Here is a 19,949-nt window from a genome sequence, read left to right as displayed (position 1 = left end):
TCGGCCGGCCCAAAACCACGGTGGGGTCCCGCCACTCCTCGCTGGCGGAGGAGGCCCTGCAGAGCGCAATCTAGTTCGGTAAGGACGATTTGGCCCTTGATGATGTTTTGCTTAGTTTCGAGTCTAGGCTTTGTGGGTCGGATGATTACACTTTTTTGCTTAGAGAGCTTGGGAATAGAGGTGAGTGTTGGAAGGCTATAAGGTGTTTCGAGTTTGTGGTGAGGAGGGAGAGAAGGAGAACTGAGCAGGGGAAATCAGCTAGCTCTATGAGTAGTACTCTTGGTAGGTTGGGGAAGGTTGAGCTTGCCAAGAATGTGTTTCAGACTGCTGTCAATGAGGGTTATGGCAAGACTGTTTATACGTATTCGGCTTTGATTAGTGCTTATGGGCGCAGCAAGTATTGCGATGAGGCTATTCGAGTGCTCGAGTCCATGAAAGATTCGAGCTTGAAGCCGAATTTGGTTACTTACAATGCGGTGATTGATGCATGTGGAAAAGGGGGAGTGGAGTTTAAGAAGAAGAAGAGAGGTCGAGGGAGAGAGAGAGACCGTGCGGCCAGGAGAGAGGGAGAGAGGGAGGGAGAGAGAGAGAGTATAAAAAAAGGGGAAAAAAATTTAAAAAATAGAGAAAAAAATTAAAATAATAATAAAAATAGAAAATGAGGGGCATAATAGTCATTTCGGATCATTTTGGACTTGTTATATGAGAATTAGAGAGAATAAGGACTATCCAGTTTAATTTGAAAGGCGATGGACTAAACTGTTTTTCAGGCAAAAGTTTGAGGAGTAACAAGTATTTAATCCTATTCTATAAAACTAATAAAGAAACTTAAATCATATGTGTAAATATACTTTACATGTATGTAGATTAAAAATGAAAAGTCGAATTATTGTTAGGTTATATTCGAATTGAGCTTTAAACACTCTGAGCTTTAGTGACAGACTATGCTACTGAAATGTGAGTTTCCCCTAGCCTATTTGAACTGTTTGTATACTATAGGCAGTTGTGGTAAATATGGTATAGCATTGAAAGACTATTGTTGATGGACAGATTATTAAAAGATTAATTTCCTTGTTTGGCATGGCTTATTTCAATGCACAGATTATTGTTCATGGATTATGTTAATTAAACGAGAATCTAGTGTGTGTTTCCCCTGGCCTCTTCAATTCTTTTGGAGTATTTAGTATTTACTATGGCACGATTCTAACGTCATGCCATGATTCTACACTACGCTCAACTGCTCAAGGGCTTGTGAAATGAAACTCCATGTAAATAGAAATTGAAGCAAGAACAATGAGATAAAATGCATTTATTTTAGTTTTACATTGTCTCATCTGCTGCCTGAATAATTAACATTTTTGCCATACAGTACTGCACCAGAGATGGTCTGAATGATGCACTTGAAAGCTTGAAAACAGGGTTAATCCAATTTTAATCAAGGTATTATTTATGTTTCATGAGCATTTTGTTTATAACTTTGAGTTTTATTCTATGCTTCTTTTGGTAGGAATGTCAGTGTTGTTGGTCGTCTGTCTGTTCTCATCTCCGCATGGAGCATTTGCTAGCTAGGATGAGTAATTAATCAGGAAATATTCTTAGGATAATCTTGGTATATGGACTGAAATGACTTGTGGTATAAATGGAATGATCATTCTTCTTTTGACATTGAAAGAACGTTTCTTAAGTAGACGCATTATTTAACAGTGAGTTTGATTAAGGCACTAAATGAAACAATACAATTTAATTGCATATAAGAGGCTGGTTTTAATATGAAGGTGGATAATTGATGTCTCACAGGTAGATAATTGATGTCTCACAGCTTGTCTCACAGAGTCACAGGTAACATGAAGGCATATTAGTTTTACATAAATGTAGCTCATCCATGTACATCTATGCGAGTGGCATATAGAATAATAGAAATGTCTCGGAATCTACTGAAGCTAACAAGCTTGAATACTACATATATAACCCAATTTATGTGAATAGGAAGTAGTACTGTCAACTTATTTCTTCTCTTTGATATGGATTGTACGTGCACTAGTGATTGCTGCTGAGGTCTGGTTCCATATAAACTGTCACAGTTTTGGCATAGTTTGCTATAAAGGTTAATTTTAAATTCGAGATTGGAGTTGGTGGTTAGCAGTGAGTTCAATTACGGAGGAAAGAATGCAGTGTCAGTGATATGATAGATATATAGCAAATGAAGACCGGTCTTATACTCTTATCATAAATTTAGACTCTCAATTCTATGAACAATGACACCTGCTCCCATCCTGTTGGAGTTAATATAAGTTACTTGTTCCTAAAGATAGGTTGTTTCATGTCCGCAATCTGAACCTATGTAAATAGAACAGCTTATTCATATTTAGATTTACTCCCTGGTGGTGTCTTACTGTTTTCTTTTTACATTGATCTTTGATCTTGTTATCTCATCTTCATAAGAAAAGATCTTATTTTCTTTGCAATGAGCAAGTTCCTGCTTTGGTTCTTGATTGTGAGCCGAACATTGACTTCAAGAAAGATATTGAAGCAAAGAGGAAGTAAGACTCCCTATTAATTTTTTGCTGAACCAGAAGTCCCTTCACACTTGCTGCCTTCAATTTCTCCCTCTGTATACTCTTTCATGTATGTACTGAAACGATTCATAGAAACCAATTCTCTTGTGTATTATTAATTTTGATAACGTGTATGAAATGAAACTGCAGAAATTTGTTACTTCATTGTACTTGAGCGTCCCGTCCTTGCTGCCCCAGGAATTGCATTAAGCATTTCCAACGTGCCCTTGACTTAAAAGTATATTTAATTATTTATTTGCATAACGGGGAATAATGGAACAATTTAGTTGTACTATACCCTGCTTTGAGATCTAACACAGAAAGATTTTAAAATTACCCAACATTCATTCAACTTATAAAGTACGCTGCTATCAGGCCAATGTGATTAAAAAATAAGCTTTCGACGTTGAAGATGCTAAAATACTGAACAAGATATATCATGTAATTGTAGTTTTCTCTCGAAAAATATACAAGACAATACGGAAAGACCATCGGTGATCATTTCAATTCTCTTAACGAATTTCTTCAGCAAATCAACAAAACAGCAGCAGCAAGACAAGAACTCGCTCACAAAAGAATCATGTGACCATAACCCTCACCTTAAACAACGGAACTTCTCTTTAAGACACATATAGAGTAACATGGCAGAATCATGGATTACATGGTACATATTTTGGTCTTTATTATATTATTGTTATAAGTGCATGGAGGACAATCCATGCACTTATTAAAATCCAAACAAATCTTGCTAATACAATACATTGGAATCTATTCAAATCCGTATAGAATTAAAACAATCCATGGATTTTGTAGAATCAACAAGAATCCATGGATTATAAAAAGTCAGGCAGAATCATTTAAAATCTAGATTGAATACACCTCTGTAAGTTTCAAAACTGGCGCTAGGATCTCAATTGTCTGATAATCTCTCTGGGCATAAACTCCATGAGACATCAGTACAAGAGCCTAGCTAGCATTAAAAAAGGCCGATGAAAGAGGAACGGGAGAGAATATTAATTGCACCAATGTTTATATACACACTAGCATCTATGAGGCATCAGTACAAGAGTCTAGCTAGCATTTTATGAAACAACAACCAAATCTGTAGATAATTCAAGGGCTTAGTGGGGCGAAAAGAGGCTCGGAAAGAGGAAGACGAGCGCAGCTTCCAAGAAATTTACAAACAATTGAGAAAGCAAAAACAAAACTTCTAGAAATTCAAACCCTAAACAAAGAAATTAAACTCCTAAAAGAACTTTGGAAGGAAATTTAAACCAATAAAACTATAAGAGAGATACGTTCAAAGTCTGCGGGTGCAAGAGAGCGAAGGAGATTGAGAAATTCTTGAGTTTGAGACCGGGTATTCATCCGTCATACCAGATCAAGAAGGTGAATATCAACAAAGAAGTCTCAGAAGAACGAGGGAGTTTGCTGGGTGTTTGGTATTCTTTGTCAGGGTGTATGAGTTTTGCTCGGTTTAATTAAAGAAAAGGGTATTACAGGAAAACTTGCTAGATGTAGTTAGAGATTTTATAATTTTGTTGGGTGTAAAAAATTGCTGGGTGTATTTAGATATTTGCTGGGTACATTTAGAAAGACTCAATTTATATCTATCATTTTCATACATTGTTAGTCATAATTAATCACTGCTTTATTTATTTAAGTAAGCATGATATCATATATCTAACCTTAGAGTCTTAGACATGTTAATTAATTTAGTATCCTTTGTGTAATCTCTAGAGACATAGCTATGGAGTACTCTAAGTACGTTCACAAGTTAGGTGTCACTTTGTTTGAATTTCTATCTAAGGCGCTTGGGCTCAAACTTGATCACCTCAAAAACTTGGATAGCACGAAGGGGCATATGATTCTTAGTCATTACTATCCACCATGCCCGGAGCCTGAAGTAGCTATTGGCACTGTTGAACACTCAGATCCTGATTTTATGACCATCCTACTTCAAGACCATATTGGTGGACTTCAGGTTTTGTACCAAAATCAGTGTATTAATGTTCCTCCTGTACCTGGAGCTCTAGAGGTGAACATCGGAGATTTCTTACAGGCAAGTTTCTATATCATATATATTCACAAAGGTTGTTTGCTATTGTTTCACTATATATTAGAGTTGTACGTATATGGGTAATTAAATTGCATCTTGTACACAACTTTTTCTTTTCACATAGCATAGGAGTTGTACTTGTGAATCTTATATAATTAAGCCAATTCTTCAGGGAATGGTTAAATTTTTAAACTACCATATATGCCCTGTCTGTCATGAGCAGGTGGAATACTGACCTGGGTTTCAAATGAGGAACCAATTATGACAAAGTTTATAGACTATGTTTGGCTCCAATTTTGCTGCAGCTGGTCAACAGTCTATTTTCTTGCGCGGGCGTGCCAGCACCGTTCGGGTGCGGTCGTCGGGGGTGTCCCTTGACCTGACTTCTGTTGAGCGATTGTGGACGAGGAGAGCACCAACCTCGTCGTGGGATTCTTTGTGCCTCGTGGCGAGGACTTTTGCTGAGCTTCTTGAAAATCACCAAATCGATACTCGATGTTGTAGATCGAGCAGATCGAGAACCACCGGGAAGTGAGGAGAACTTGCTAAAGCGTGACTTTAGCTTGGCTGAGTTGCTAGGGCGTTACCCTTGCTTGGCTGGTTCTGTAACCGTTGTGGTCGCGGCACTACCGTCGGCTCCCGAGGAGACTAGGACCGAAGCACGTTGACAGAGGGTTTGGTGGCACTGAAAGTCGGCTTCTGAGAAGACTAGGACTAGGAGTGTGATCACCGCTAAGAGAAAGAGAAGGAGAGGGAGAGGAGTTGCTCTTAGAGAGGTTTGCTCTAGAGAGAACTTAGATCATCTTAGAGATGTTGTTGTTGAATGTGAATGTGTCTTTTAGAATGAGAGGAGAAGGTGTTTATATAGGGAAGAAAAAGAAGAGTGAAATGATGAGTGGAAGAAAAATAATGAAAGTGGAGTATGAAAGTGATTTGTAAAATATGGAAAAGATAGAGAAATGATGAAATGAAAGCAAAGCATGAAGGTGGAGAAACATGGAAGTGATGATGATCTATTAAAGAGATTGTCTTGAAAAATATATCCAAGGAAAAGAAGAAAAGCATCTAGCTTTCTTCATGTGGGTAGGAAACATGAACATGTGAATATTAAGCTGGTTTTAGGTCAGTTTCTGCCCCTTTATTCCTTCAATTATTTCTCCAACAAGACTTCATTATATGCCTTCGACTTCTTCATATGAAATGTTCCACTATGAGTGTAGATCATCCTGACAAATTTTCAGATTTTTATTCCATGTGGTTGGGCCGAAAATGCTGCTGGACCTCTTACAGGTCCAGTTTTCCAGTTTTGCTTCTGTAGAAAATTGGGCTGATTGTTTGAAGGCCTTCCACTCAAAAAATGCTCTTGCACTCTTCATAAGAAATGATCCTTGGGCTGTCTAGAATGGATCTGGAAAGTTTCAGCACATTTCGATTTCATTTGGTTAGTCTGCCACCCCTCCTTCCTTGTCTAGCTCGGTTTTTCCTAGCCGAAGTAGGAAAATATGCTAAAGTTGACTTGTCATACTTCCATAGTAGGTTTTATTTAGCCTCTAAATATATATTTCGAGCTTGTCGACAATATATAGCTTGAGCCACTGATATTGACTCAATTTCTTCAAGACGTGCCTTGTCAGGCCAAAATGTTCATTTTGGGTCCAAACAGACTATATAATTAATCATGCAAGTTTCAGAAGTGACAACCATAATAATGTTGACAATGTAATTGCACCATGACAACTTTCTGTTCTCAAAGATAGTCATTAATTCAGTTGCCAATTCACTGTCTACAACTGCACAAACATTTTAAATTATTTCTATATGAGGATAAGATAGTCAATACACTATATCATATTTGAAAATTTTGCAATACCTCTGATGAAAAAAGGAGAAGTTTTCCTAAAATTAGAAGAGAAATTGCTGTAACTTTTTTAATTAAAAAAAATAAAAGCCAATTGACATGTGCGGAGCACATGTTAAGGGGCTAGTAATTTGAAAGCTAATACATATGTTGTCATTCAAGAAACAAAGTGGGAATACATACGTTGTCATATATTCCAGAAATAAACCGGCAATATCTAGGTTGTCATTTTGGAAAATTTAGATATAGAGTAAACACCCTATTATAAATTCGCAGTTAACATACAACATTTTTCAATGGAGTTTTCAATCCATTAATTTAGTACTAGTATACACTAGCAAGAGAACCCGCGCGATGCCTCGGTTCAGAAAACCGGCCAAGATGTGCTTAGATGAAACGAAAAATATGTGCTAAATGTATTTTTCAGAATTTAGTTTACATTGTATGAATCTAGTTCAAGGATGTACAAAGCATTATATTATCAAAATAATATAATGCAAAAACTGATCTGTTAGCTTAAAAACCTATGGAAAAAAAAGGTACAACAAAAAGATGAGAGTAATTAAGGGCTTCTTTGTCTATATGAACGACTGATTCCGGAATCTTGCCTTGTACAGCGGCATTTACAATGACCTCCATGTGTGTTTATAAGTTGTTTGATCTGTTTTAAGGATTTCCAAAACAGAATGCTCTTATGCTGTATAACATACTGCAGGCCTTTGATCTGTTTCAACAGTGTCAAATTTGATCTGTTTATAACATACTGCTGTATAAATAAGGCAAGTAATCAGAGCATAATGATTAACAGATAGATCTGGAGATAACGAAGCCTGGTAAGAAAACATGCCTCAGTATCAAGCTCTTCCTCAGATGAGCACAACTCTATCTCTAGTACTTTCTTCTTGGCTTTGGCAATTTCAATGTGCTCTTCCTGCAGAATAAAAGAAAAAACCATTAAATATAAAAGCGAAATTGAATAAGAACCCAGAACTTGTTTCTTTGTTCAACTATGAGTAATGAAAAAATATATTCTTACCTTAAGTCTTGAATTGCATTAAGACAGCCAGGCAAAAAATATATGGCTAAGCTATGGATATTGATATATATTCTTACCCTTTGAAAGATTTGAATGCTTAAAACCAATGGAAGATGTTTTCAGTTCCCTCCTTCACCCTCTCTTCCATTTTGGCGCTCAATGAACTTTGTGCCCGTCAAGTCTGCCAACAAAGAAGCATTTTTAAATTGATGTCCTTCAGCAACATCGACGGTATCTACAAATTCAAAAGTAATAATGAGTTCTCCCCTTGGCAGAACATAGGCAAAACTATGGACATTAAGAACATAATCAAAACATGGTTGATAGTGGGCATGTTAGATTGACATATGCAGTTATTTACCGGAATCACTTGTCTGAATCACCGGTTATTCCTGTAAAAATTCCAAAGCATTAAACCAATATGTACGACCATTGGTGAGATGTTAATTTCAAAATTCTCACTTTATCAACCAATTACATATAAAATCTTAAGCTTTGAATGAGAATCTTAAAATTCTCAGTGGAGAACACTTCAAGCTTATACATATAGTTTTTAATCATCCACTTCAATATTATTTTTTAGACATGCTTACTTTACTTGACAATTGAATATCAGATAGTGAGCAGCTTGTTCCACCTCAAATCTGGTCTGCAACACAGCCTAAAGATAAGCAGAACATTATTGTGTGAGAAAATACATCTAATAACATAATTCCAAGGATAAGTTACATAATAATATGTGTGGAGGAAGAAGCACACATCAAAACTTAATCTTTATTTTTGAAACAGAAAGGTAAAGGAAGATAGTTGCGCTTCTTAAAATGGAATTAGACTGACCAATATCAGTATGCCCGGCAGGCTGGATATTGTTGACAACTCGCAATATTCAAATGATTCAGTAACCCAGAATTTAACACAAATGAAATACCAAAATAAACCCCCATAACAAAAACAATAATTTGTATTAATATGACAGACCAGAAAAATATGTACACAAAACCATTACATATTGTCAAAGGAAAATTTGTAATACCAGGATAGAAAATCAGGTGAATCAATGAGATTAAGGTGATGTCTTCAGAGGTTGAGAAGCATAAGGATTTTCAAGAAATACATTGGCCTATGTTATATATCAAATGAAAATCTTAGAATGTGGCAGCAAAAGAGAATATAGGAAAGAGAATTGGATTTTGATCATGTAAGAATAAAGAACAATAGCTTTAGCTTGGTTTTACTTTCGGTGGAATAGTGGTCATATACATTCTCCTTTGACAGGAATTTTCATGCTACAGCTATGCTGGGATTCAGATGGGAATGACTGTGATATAATCATTGTCATACGACTGATCGACCATCCTCGAGATGGCAAGGTCATCAGAAAATTAAGGTCCTTAATTTGGTTTTTAAATTTATACATTGAAATTATATAGACACATTTAAATCCTAACCTGTGTAGAATTGAATGCTATGACAGATTTTGTCATTCAGAGGATGAGTATCCAAAAATCTTATGCATATATGTATTTAATTAAACAGAGGAATGTTTATAAATTCTTGTTTTATTCATTGCCAGACATTGGCTGAGACATGGCATTCACCCAATTCTCCACGGATAGGCAATAAGGTCAGGAAAGTTTTACCATCTTCAATTTCTATGTGATTGCTGGATATAGATAGAGCTTAGCGATCTCTTTTTGGAAATTTGATCAGTAACACTTTATACAGAGAGAGACAATACAATGTAATTGAGCAAGATAATTGAGATATATATATATACATATGGAGGAAATAAGGCTGTAGATCAATTACCTTAACAGCTGTCAGATACATTGAAGGATCAGGATTTTACTCTGTCACACCATCACCTGCAAACAAAAATGAAACAAAATAGTGAGCTCAAGTGTGAGCCAGGTATGTAAATGGAAAATCTACACAAAGTCATAGATTAAACTATAAGTGTGCAGTTCTATTTTAGAGATTGAAGTTCACTGTTTTATTCACACTCCATAGATTAGCAGATCAGGGGAAATAAATTTGGGACCAAGCATGTGTATTTACAGCTTAAAGTATTAAATTTCTAGTATACATGAACCCTTCCTATTACCTTTCTTTCATTGATGTCAAAGCCTTTCACTGATTTTATCAACACCAAATCACAACATCGCTCAATCCAGGCTGAATGTAACCCAGTGATGTACCAGTGATGGCTGAACAGAAGTTGATGACAGAAATTCAAGAACAACTCTAGCATAATGCAAATCCATGCATCACAATCAAACTTCAATAACCAACTTTCGAGCTAGTCTTAAGAAATGCCAAGGCTACAAATTCGAATCATATTAACCCATGATCACAATCAATTATCAGGGACACAAACCGTATATCAAACAAAATATCTCTCCAATTCCTTGCACATAACTTTCTTGACCTGATTTTTCCAGTCTTCAAAAATCCAAATCTACACACTTTAAAACCCAATTTGCACTACTCTTCCTATAGCTCTCTCGCTTATGGATAATCAAACAGAAACCTCAAAAAGGTCCATTCTCTCAGTTTCTTGAGTTCAGTTTAGTTTCTATGGCCCATATCAGCACCCAATTTGGGTTTATAGATATGCGGTTGCATTTTATAATTTCAGATTCACTTATCGTCCAGTTATCAAGCAATTGCTTCATTTGTTTGCAATGTCAAACTAAACTACAACATAATTGTAAACATGCAAATACGGGGCCATCAAGAAGAAGCAAAGAGCATACCACAGGCAGCAGCTCCGCAAACTCCCCAGTCTCCATACCAATGGGGGCTTAGTAACAGGCTTGGTCAGCTCAAGACAAATACGGGAGCCTGAATTAACCACACATAAGAAATCCCGGAAAGAATTTCAATCAGAAAAATTCAGATAGAAACCACATCAGATTCCCACAAATACCAACCGATCAAAGAAAACCCAGAGAGCTTCCCGTCTCCTCCTCCTCCTCCTTCTTCTTCTTCTTCTTCTTCTTCTTCTTCTTTTCTCACTCTTTCTTTTTTACTCTCGCTGTGACAACAAAACCCATCATCAAAAAAATGGGAAATTGATTGATTTCAAACCAACAGCCAAAATCGATTACCTTACTATCTAGCCGGCAGGTTCAGCCCTTCTATCTCTTTTTCTCACCGACCTTCTCTGACGAAACCGACCAAGACCCAAAACGAATTAAAGAAAAAAGATCGAAGCGGCAGAAGAGACAAAAGCGTCACAGCAGGACAGTATAAAACCCCATGTTTATCTGTTTTGAGGGCAAATCCGGAAAGAAAAAAAAAAAAGCTATATCACTGTTCATTGAACAGTGACAATCCGATTTTACTTTTGTATCTTTATAACTAGATGGTACTTCCCGCGCGATGCTGCGGGTTTGTGTCCTTTTATTGTTCTCAAATTTGTTCGTAACAGAATCACAGTTATAAGTTGATTAAAGTTAACTGCAATGCTATCATTTTACATATTACAAAAGCTGGTGTTTTAACCATACTTAGATATTTCAAACATAATATTAACCGATATTGTTTAAATAGACATTTTAACTGCAATATTTCCACAAAATAAAATGTTCTAACCACAATAGTATATTTACATATTTCAGTAGACATCAACACCAATGAAGGTCCATAGATCATGCAACAGAAAAAATGATCAATTACTGCAAAAGAAATTGCGCTTGATGAATCATCTTATAATTGTAGGCAACTCTCCATGACCAATTACTACTGCAAGTTTAAGGATTAATCACAGAAACTTAACGAAGTGATGTATTTCAGCAGGCAGTGACACCAAAATCTCTTCAGCTTTAACAGTTGCAAAGGGTAAAAAATGAGCAGATCTGTCATCAGACATAACAAAATATCATATTAAATTCTTCAATTATACAAAATAAACAATAGCAGATCTTAACCAATTGTCCATCATGTTTTTTCAAATATAATAACAAACCACTACAGAAACATTATATCAATCCCCTCATATGCAGAAAATTTTTGATGCTGCGCTGGTCTTTTGGTAAACTGTGAAAAGTCGGTTATACTTCATCCGCAAATCTGATAGTTCAGCCTACAGCTTTTCATATTTAGACAGAGATGGACCTCCTAACTTTTGTTGAACTAACCTGCCATATTGAAACTGATCACCTACCCAGGTTTAAGATTGAACCACAATGTTTCGAGCCCTGCTTGTCCCTTCCCCCTCTCCTAGTTCAATCAGAATCCCTAAAACAAATCTTTCAAATACTTCCCGCACGCATCGTGATAATAAGAATGCCCTAGATATTCTATTAGTAAAGCTTTAACGTCGGTCTCAAAATGGAAGTTTTTTGCCTCTCTGCTTTAAGATAGCGCATAACGTTTTTTAGGGCCACTATGTTAACATTTCTCTAAGCTTATCATGTAGCTTATACGTCGTATTATCATAGATAACCATGATAATATATTCTATCTTCGAATGAGATATTAGGAAGAAAACCCAAAACTATGAATGAAATCAAAAGCTAACATCTCAGATGCAACATGTACTGAAGTGACTCAGAATTGATATGCTATTAGGTTCGAGTATATTGCATATTTCAAGTAACCATATACACGTAACAACTCGTATGTGCCTTTAGTATAAGTTATAAGAAAAATTGGAAAAGATAACAGCATTATCTTCACATAGCAAAAGTAGGTAGAAAGTTATTACTCTAGGTGACTTTGCCATATCACTGGAAGAGAGTGCAAACTTTAGAGTGAATACATAAGAAACATTATATAATCATATCCTTATTGTTGACAGAACTAAGATCAAGAACAAATCTAGCCCACTTCATCTAAGCGACTTAACCATACTCATCACTCGAAGAGTGTGCTAACTTTAGAGTGAATATATAAGGAACATATTGCATACCATTGATCAATGATCACATCAAAGCATTGAACTATAGGAGTATGAGATCCAGGTGCTCTAATGCCTCCCTTTTGTCGACATTTTTCCTGCAAATATGTATGAATATATAGCAAAAGGTCAAAAAATAAATAATTATCCAAAGTAAAAAGAGCTAGAGGCAAGAGTTATGAACAACTCTACCTCAAGAGAAGGGCAACTGCATCAAAGAATCCCTGAAGTAGAGTTGCTAAAATGAGTTCATTTTCATCGTCACCTCCAGTCACAAAGAAGTGAAGTTCCTGCACAAACTTATATATAACAACGTTGCACTCGAACATGATTACCTCCGCTGCATAAGATACAATAGTAAATTATGAAGACTGCAAATCTGATGTTATAACATGACTTTCTGTAGCATATCGAAAAGAAAAAGAAAAAATCACTGGAGTGGCACTGTATGTACTTCAATAATACCATTGTTACATATCTTCTATCCTTCCATTTGTCTTTAGAGTCTTAGTAAACACAGATTTTTCAAATGCTAGCTTTGCAACATTTGTTGGCCAATCATCATAGTAATACTGGATGACCACATGCATCCTTTTAGAGTCTCGAAGAAAAATGTTCTTCACAAATGGGCTTGAATCCAAAATGAAATAAAAATATGATCAAAATAGTACGTGTAAAGATCACTCCAAAGTAATCTTATATGCAGTTAGCCTAATGGATCCATTCAATACAAAACATAAGTTCTATTCAAATGGCATCAAGCTTCTATTCATCAATGTAGTCCAAATTCATACACGAATGCAAGGTCTAAAGATTCTTAGGCGATCCTTATCAGCATTGACAACAGCACTGTATCCTTGGATCTTAAATTTTGATTGAACATTGCTCACGATTTGTAAGGTGCCAAATTGATTCAAAATCAGCATAATTTCTTATACACATCAGTTGGTGACTTCATGTATCAACTATCAAGCTTGTAAAATACATAAAAGATATGAAACTGGGGAAGCACAAAAGAAATATAAAATTCAAACTGGATCGTTTTGCTCCTAATCAAAGATATAAAATACATTCTTGAACTTAGAGTTTGACATTTCGATGCTCAAACCAAGCGAACTCATAATCTCAATGAATGATTATCAATTACCTCTTTCCTATGGTGGCGCAAGAGGTGCGACCCAGAAAAATAGGCAGCTCATCTTTTCGGGTCCTCCATCGCGAAACTAACCCGGGAGAAATACGATGAATACAAAAATTTTAGGCTACGTTACTCATACAGCTTCAATGTCAGTCAATCCCCATCCTCAATTTGGCCTCAGCAAGCACCTTCCTTTTCATGTGAGGCTCCTCTTGATCTAAAATACCAAATCATTAATTGAATGTCATAATTAATTAAAGCATGTAGATACAGAAAATTAGAAGGGGCTAAATGAGTGAAGAAGACCTGACTCCTGAGTACGTTTTAATGGCTCGCCGGAGTATGACGGGGAAGGTGAGGCAGCGCTGGGACTGCATGCAGAGTCTACACCACCATTTTTCCAATTAAAACCTAAAAAACCCAGAAAGCAAAAGGCATTTAACATCCCAAAAGTTCCAAACTTTCCTACCCATTCGGGCCATTTCACTTCAAAACCTCATAAAACCCAGAAGCCAAAAACTTAAAAAAAAAAAATCCAAACTTTAAGACCAGGATTACCTTTTGATGATTTGAATACCATAAACCATACCAGAATACCATTCTCGACCAGCAGAATGCCTAGACAAGATCAATTAAGCGCATGCAAGAACGAATCATACCCGAGCAGTGAGCGGACCTCTGAAAGGAAAGAGAGCTTCCCGTCTCCTCCTCCTCCTCCTTCTTCTTTCTCTTCTCTGACGAAACCGACCAAAGCGGCAGAAGAGACAAAAGCGTCACAGCAGAACAGTATAAAACCCCATGTTTATCTGTTTTGAGGGCAAATCCGGAAAGGAAAAAAAGAGTTGTATCACTGTTCATTGAACAGTGACAATCCCATTTTACTTTTGTATATTTATAATTAGTCGATTTTCATTTCTTCCCCTGGTTATTACTCGGCCATATTCTTTTTTGACATTAACTAAATGTGTTGAGGATAGTGAGATAAAAAACTAATACTTCCGTTGCATTCTAGATAAAACCTTCTTATATGTATGTGCGCGCGCGTGTATGTGTTTATATATGTTTATCATTAATTATGTACGACGACTGAAAAAGTTTCTAATAATTAAGCAGGCCACTGTGACTCAAATACATTGAATAATCTTCGTTTTAAGTTGTCTTCGTCGTTATTTTAAACACCACTCAATTTTAGAAGGGTCAATTCTGTTGCATTTTTGAACTTTCCCAATAAATTTAATGTCCATTGTCAATTTATATTTCCCTAGCAATCATAAATCAATTCATTAGTGCTATTATTTGATTAATGGGTATGTTGATGCAGCTAATCTCAAACAATAAGTTCGTAAGCGTCAATCATAGAGTATTGGCTAAAAATGAAGCTAGCTAGGTCCAAGAATTTCCGTGGCATGCTTTTTCAGACCTTTACTAGAACACTCTTCAAGATTATATGGGCCAATTAAGGAGTCAATATCAAAAGAAAAACCTCCAGTTTATTAGGAAACAACAGTGAAAGATTATGTTATGTGCCACTATAAGAGATGGGAACTAGATGAGGTCTCCGGGCTAGAAGACTTGAAGCTGTGAAATAACCGGAGTTTATTTTTGAAAGTGTGTGGTCTAGTAATATTTTATGCAATAATTGATCAATCGATCTCTTACTTATTGATAAACTTAATGTACTTTTTGGTGTTAGCATTGTCATTTGACCTTAAGGATCTTATGAGGTTTTGATTGATGGGTGTCAATGAGTGATGCATACTGTTAATCAATTATGCGAAAATTTATTGCCAGTGTCTCTAGTTTACTTAATACGTGGAGAATATTGTGTATAATGGTTTATATCTATCCAAAAATCGATTCAGCTTGTTTCCTAATTTTTATTTTCTTTGATTGCTAAAATTTGAGACAAAAAATTATCAAGTTCCTGTTTTAGTTCTCTGTATCAAAGGCTAGTAGTTTAGAGCTAGCTTTGTATATCACTTTTTCAGAAATAAATAATTTCATTGATTAAACATCATTACAAGATTGGCATAAAACGGTTAGATTGGAGAAGGAGGTATCGGTAGGTGATGGTAGCTAGATTTTTAAAGAAAGATCTACATATGTTTTTTTTTTTGGTCGAAAGGTAGCATCAATTAACAAGCAGGCTCAAAGCCAAACAACAGTACAAGGGACACAGCCCAATACAAACGAAGTCTGTAAAGCATGATTCACATAGTCAACTGCCAGAACAAGCAAGACTAGAGAAATCAAAATACAAGAAAGAAACAGCTAGAAACATAGAGGCCCAAGCAGTCCAAAAAACCCAAATCCTAATCAAAACTTCTTCTTCATCTCCAACTTGCAGCCACCATAGCAGATTCGACACCGGAGCTCTAACGAAAATCATGAAAGAGGGTTGGTAACCAAGGGTGGTCTGCAGAGGCAAGGATACGAACATAGCCGCCATACATTCTCCAGTTGACCGATTACGAGAAGATCTCGCATAAAAGGATAACAACAAACCAAACCAAAATAGATCTTAGCAAAGAAACCTGAGATCTAAAGAGGTGGTTGCAGAGGAGTACGAACTCTTCCATGGCAGGGCAAGGTAGACAAGAAGAAGGAGATTTGTTCATGGTTTGGACATCTTGAGGATCAAAGGTAGAACAAAAACTGAGAATGACCATGAGAACAAATTTGAGAGAATATCTTAGAGATTTAGATCTAAGATCTAAAAACAAATTTAAACAGTGAGGACAAAAATCATATGCAAAAGAAGAGGAAAACAAGGAAATCAAAACACCACTTGAGTGAGAATCACCACAGAGGATGAGGAATCACCACATGGGTGAGGAAAATCAAAGAAGAAAAAGTTGCTGCAGAGAAGAGAGAGCCTGGGTAAGAGACAAGCAGGAGCTTCTCTCATTAAAGGGAACAATACTCGACTCTCATTAAGATCTACATATGTTAAATGTCTAGAAAATGCCACACTTGGAAAATGGTTAGTGGGGGTTGGGGTGGGGGTATCATTTTCTAAAATTCTATATTTGGATTTGATTTCTGAAAATCTAATATGTTGAAATCTAAATATTAATGTCTAAAAATCAACCATTCTCCCAGTCCAATTTGGATTAGATCGATTTTTTTTTTAAGATGGGCAAAGGCTCCGATTAAATTGGGTACCTATCAGTTCCAACCATATTAATATTATTTAGCATAGGATAGTACAACGAGAGGAACATATTATCTAAACCTCGTGAGAAAAATACAATCATTCTCTAGTAGAACATCTTGGATTATGTTAGGAGTCTCATGCATCAACCCAAAATACATTCATAATAGATGAGTGTGCAACCAATTTAGATTAGATTTCTGAAAACTAAATATGTTAGATGTATTAATGTATTAACGGTCAGTGCGTATCGTTGTCTTTTGAATTTCAAGTCATCAAAGATTCAAATTAACGAAAGAAAGGTCCATTCTCCTAAAAAAAAAAACTAAAAAAAAACTAAAAAAAAAAGGAAAGAAAGGTCCATTTGTAACTCACATTACATTCATACTGCACTGAAACCACGTGGATTTGCACGTCCAAAGCCTCGAGCGAAGAAGAAACGGATCCTCATTTCTGAACTCTTCAGTCAGTCCGAGTCTGAGTCATTTACCAGATTTCATAGAAATGATCACCGGGAACTCAAGCGACCAAGAGCGTCTGCAGCAACTTAAGGCCTTCGATGAATCCAAAGCTGGTGTCAAAGGGATCGTCGATGGCGGAATCACCAAAGTCCCACCAATTTTCGTCCGTCCCAAGGAAGATCCCTCCGTCGGCGGCGACCAGAAGATTTCAGGCCATTTCAGTATCCCAGTGGTGGATCTCTCTGAAAATAACGGCAGGCGTACTGAGGTGATCGACCAAGTCCGGAGGGCCGCAGAGAGCTATGGGTTCTTCCAGGTGGTGAACCATGGAGTGCCTGAGAGAGTGATGGAGGAGATCATGGAGGCGACTCGTGCGTTTCACGAGCTGCCGAGGGAGGTGAAGGCTGAGTACTACGGTAGAGAACTGGTGAGGAAGGTCAAGTACTTCACTAGCAATAACATGTATGAGTTGATGTATGGTGATTGGAGAGACAGTATGCAGATTAATAGGAGTGTTGAGGACTTTGATCCTCAAGAAATTCCTCCCGTTCTCAGGTATGAACATCCTTTTCAAGAATCTTCTCTGTTTTTCAGATGAGGATTCTGTTTTGTTTTGGTGAATTTCTCTTTATCTTCGCATTTTTTCTTTGGTCAATTAACATGCAGATCAAGGATTCTGGAAATTAAATATGTTTTTTTAGTCAATGATTATGGAAACTATGTTGTTAGTGTTCATTAGACATTTGACTGAAATGGCCTGAAACACTAATAACATGTTAATTAAACTATGTTATTAGTGTTCACTCTTTTGAGTAACGATTTTTAACTTCACTATTTGTTGCAGGGAAGACACACACACACGGTATAGACGTACAATCTTGAGTAAAAAGGATACGATATTGGGGAAATGTAAAAAAGAAAAAAGAAAAAGCAAAAGGGGATAACAAATAAAATCATTCCTCTATAGTTATTGAGGTTATCACGAGGTGGTAGTTTGTTCTATCCTCATTCTTAATTCTCCAATCTAAATCTCACTTGCTGTTTAATTATTTTCATCTTATTCAAGCTAAGTCTCAACTATGGATATGTGATGTGAGTAGCAGATATGAAAAATGTGATAGAAGTTATAATTATACGTACTATGCTTTAATTAATATTCATTGTTGATTGCCGAAGCAATATCAAGCATGTGATCCAAATACGGACGCAAAAGAAATGGTTGCGAACTACCAAACTCCATCTAATATGCACCATGATTTTACTGTACGTAAAATGGTTCTACATATTGAAATGGATGGCAAGTGATTCTTATCCCAGTTGGCCTGTATGGTTTCTTTTATCAAATATGCAGAGATATAACTATAAGGTACTCGGAGCATGCTCAGAAATTAGGTGTCACTTTGTTTGAATTGCTATCTGAAGCGCTTGGGCTCAAATCGGATCATCTCATAAACTTGGATTGTGCAAAGGGGCATATGATTCTTAATCACTATTATCCTCCATGCCCCGAGCCTGAACTGACTATGGGCATCAACCCACACTCGGATCCCGATTTTCTCACCATTCTGCTTCAAGACCAAATTGGTGGACTCCAAGTTCTGCATCAAAACCAGTGGATTAATGTTACTCCTGTGCCTGGAGCTCTGATCATCAACATTGGAGATCTCTTGCAGGCAAGCCTTTATATATATATCAGCATTGCACTTTTCATGAAATATAGTTGTGTTATAATGTTAATAAGCTTTAAACAACGTACATTAGTTGCTAACTTGAATATCCTATATCTATGTATCAATTGACACTAAAGTTCTTCAAAAATAATGCTCAGTTGTATCCCTTAAGATTATAAGTGTATATTCACATTGGATTTAACAGTCTGCAGTCAAAATGTTTTCTAGCAATTATAAATCATGCAATAGAGTTGTATATATTGTAATTTCTAATTATATGCATGTATTAGTGCAGCTAATCTCAAATGGCAAGTTCATTAGTGCCAGACACAGAGTAGTGGCCAAAAAGGAAGGTCCAAGAATTTCTGTGGCGTATTTTTTTGTGCATCTTTCTCATGAAAATATTCCAAAAGTGTATGAGCCAATCAAGGAGTTGACACCAGACGGAAATCCCCCAATTTACAGGGGAACAACTGTGAAAGATTATTTTAGCGGCAACTACAAGAAAGGGAACACAACTGGGGGAGTCTCTGGACTTGAGTATTTAAAACTGTGAAGTTTGGCCATGAAAATGTATGGTCTATTGGTTAATGCAATAATGGATCAGTCTCATGTATGTTTATGAGTTTATCACTGATCCTCCAATTCCTCTAGATCGAAAATAAATTTCGGATACTGCTAATTCCTCTATGGATCTAAATTTTAATTCAGTAAGTCTTTTATAAGTTTCAGGATTCATCATAGACTGATAGACATACGAATCTCACTCCTGTCGAACCCCATCACTGTAGCCATGTCAACATTTTAATGATTTTATTAACCTCTAAAGTTCCTAAACTATATATATACCTTAACGATCATCCATTGGTTTAAGCGAGTTAGATAACTTAACGATCATCAATTTGGCTGAAAATTTGCAGAGATGATCTATACAGTAGTACCTAAAAACTGAACGGTCGAGATGTGGATATGCGACCGAAAAGCGACTGAAAACGCGAACTTCACACGTTAATTTCAAAGCGGAGCTCCGCTCTGGATAAAATCTGTATATATATATATATATATATCCTATTATTAAAAGAAGAGGCTTTGTTAGCCAAAATCAAAAATTTTGA

The 19,949-nt window shown here is 36.3% G+C and overlaps 1 protein-coding gene, 1 long non-coding RNA gene and 1 pseudogene across 8 annotated transcripts; 2 read left to right on the top strand and 1 right to left on the bottom strand.

Annotated features, from left to right (window-relative positions):
* Window positions 1–266: 266 nt before the first annotated feature.
* On the top strand, window positions 267–15,133 carry LOC133724219 (1-aminocyclopropane-1-carboxylate oxidase homolog 1-like; annotated as a pseudogene).
* LOC133724221 (uncharacterized) lies at window positions 7,212–14,438 on the bottom strand. Of its 7 annotated transcripts, none has more exons than XR_009853555.1 (14): window positions 14,108–14,438; window positions 13,856–13,960; window positions 13,559–13,766; window positions 12,604–12,751; window positions 12,424–12,509; window positions 10,619–11,368; window positions 10,442–10,545; window positions 10,265–10,352; window positions 9,613–9,752; window positions 9,318–9,373; window positions 8,102–8,169; window positions 7,870–7,900; window positions 7,586–7,743; window positions 7,212–7,403 (listed from the first exon to the last, which is right to left on the bottom strand). It is a non-coding gene; the product is annotated as an uncharacterized LOC133724221 (long non-coding RNA). The 7 variants fall into 7 exon arrangements; XR_009853557.1 differs by having other exon boundaries at window positions 9,613–9,715; XR_009853556.1 differs by having other exon boundaries at window positions 10,265–10,332.
* Window positions 15,134–17,081: 1,948 nt separating the features above from the next.
* On the top strand, window positions 17,082–19,551 carry LOC133724220 (deacetoxyvindoline 4-hydroxylase-like). The gene is made up of 3 exons (XM_062150930.1): window positions 17,082–17,719; window positions 18,516–18,837; window positions 19,130–19,551. Exons 1-3 carry the CDS (start codon window positions 17,208–17,210, stop codon window positions 19,388–19,390), a joined length of 1,095 nt encoding a protein of 364 aa, XP_062006914.1. The 5' UTR covers window positions 17,082–17,207; the 3' UTR covers window positions 19,391–19,551.
* The last annotated feature ends 398 nt before the right edge of the window (window positions 19,552–19,949 follow it).

This window comes from Rosa rugosa, unplaced genomic scaffold (genome assembly GCF_958449725.1).
Source record: "Rosa rugosa unplaced genomic scaffold, drRosRugo1.1 SCAFFOLD_176, whole genome shotgun sequence".
NCBI lineage: Eukaryota > Viridiplantae > Streptophyta > Magnoliopsida > Rosales > Rosaceae > Rosa > Rosa rugosa.
The sequence above is the reverse complement of the archived record's forward strand: the minus strand, read 5'-3'. Positions and strand labels throughout refer to the sequence as shown.

Excerpts from the sequence above, each read along its gene's own strand:
- LOC133724220 (XM_062150930.1), top strand. The coding sequence starts at position 17,208 with ATGATCACCGGGAACTCAAGCGACCAAGAGCGTCTGCAGCAACTTAAG. Across the intron at positions 17,720-18,515 it reads GAAATTCCTCCCGTTCTCAG|AGATATAACTATAAGGTACT; the intron begins GTATGAACATCC and ends TCAAATATGCAG. Across the intron at positions 18,838-19,129 it reads ACATTGGAGATCTCTTGCAG|CTAATCTCAAATGGCAAGTT; the intron begins GCAAGCCTTTAT and ends GTATTAGTGCAG.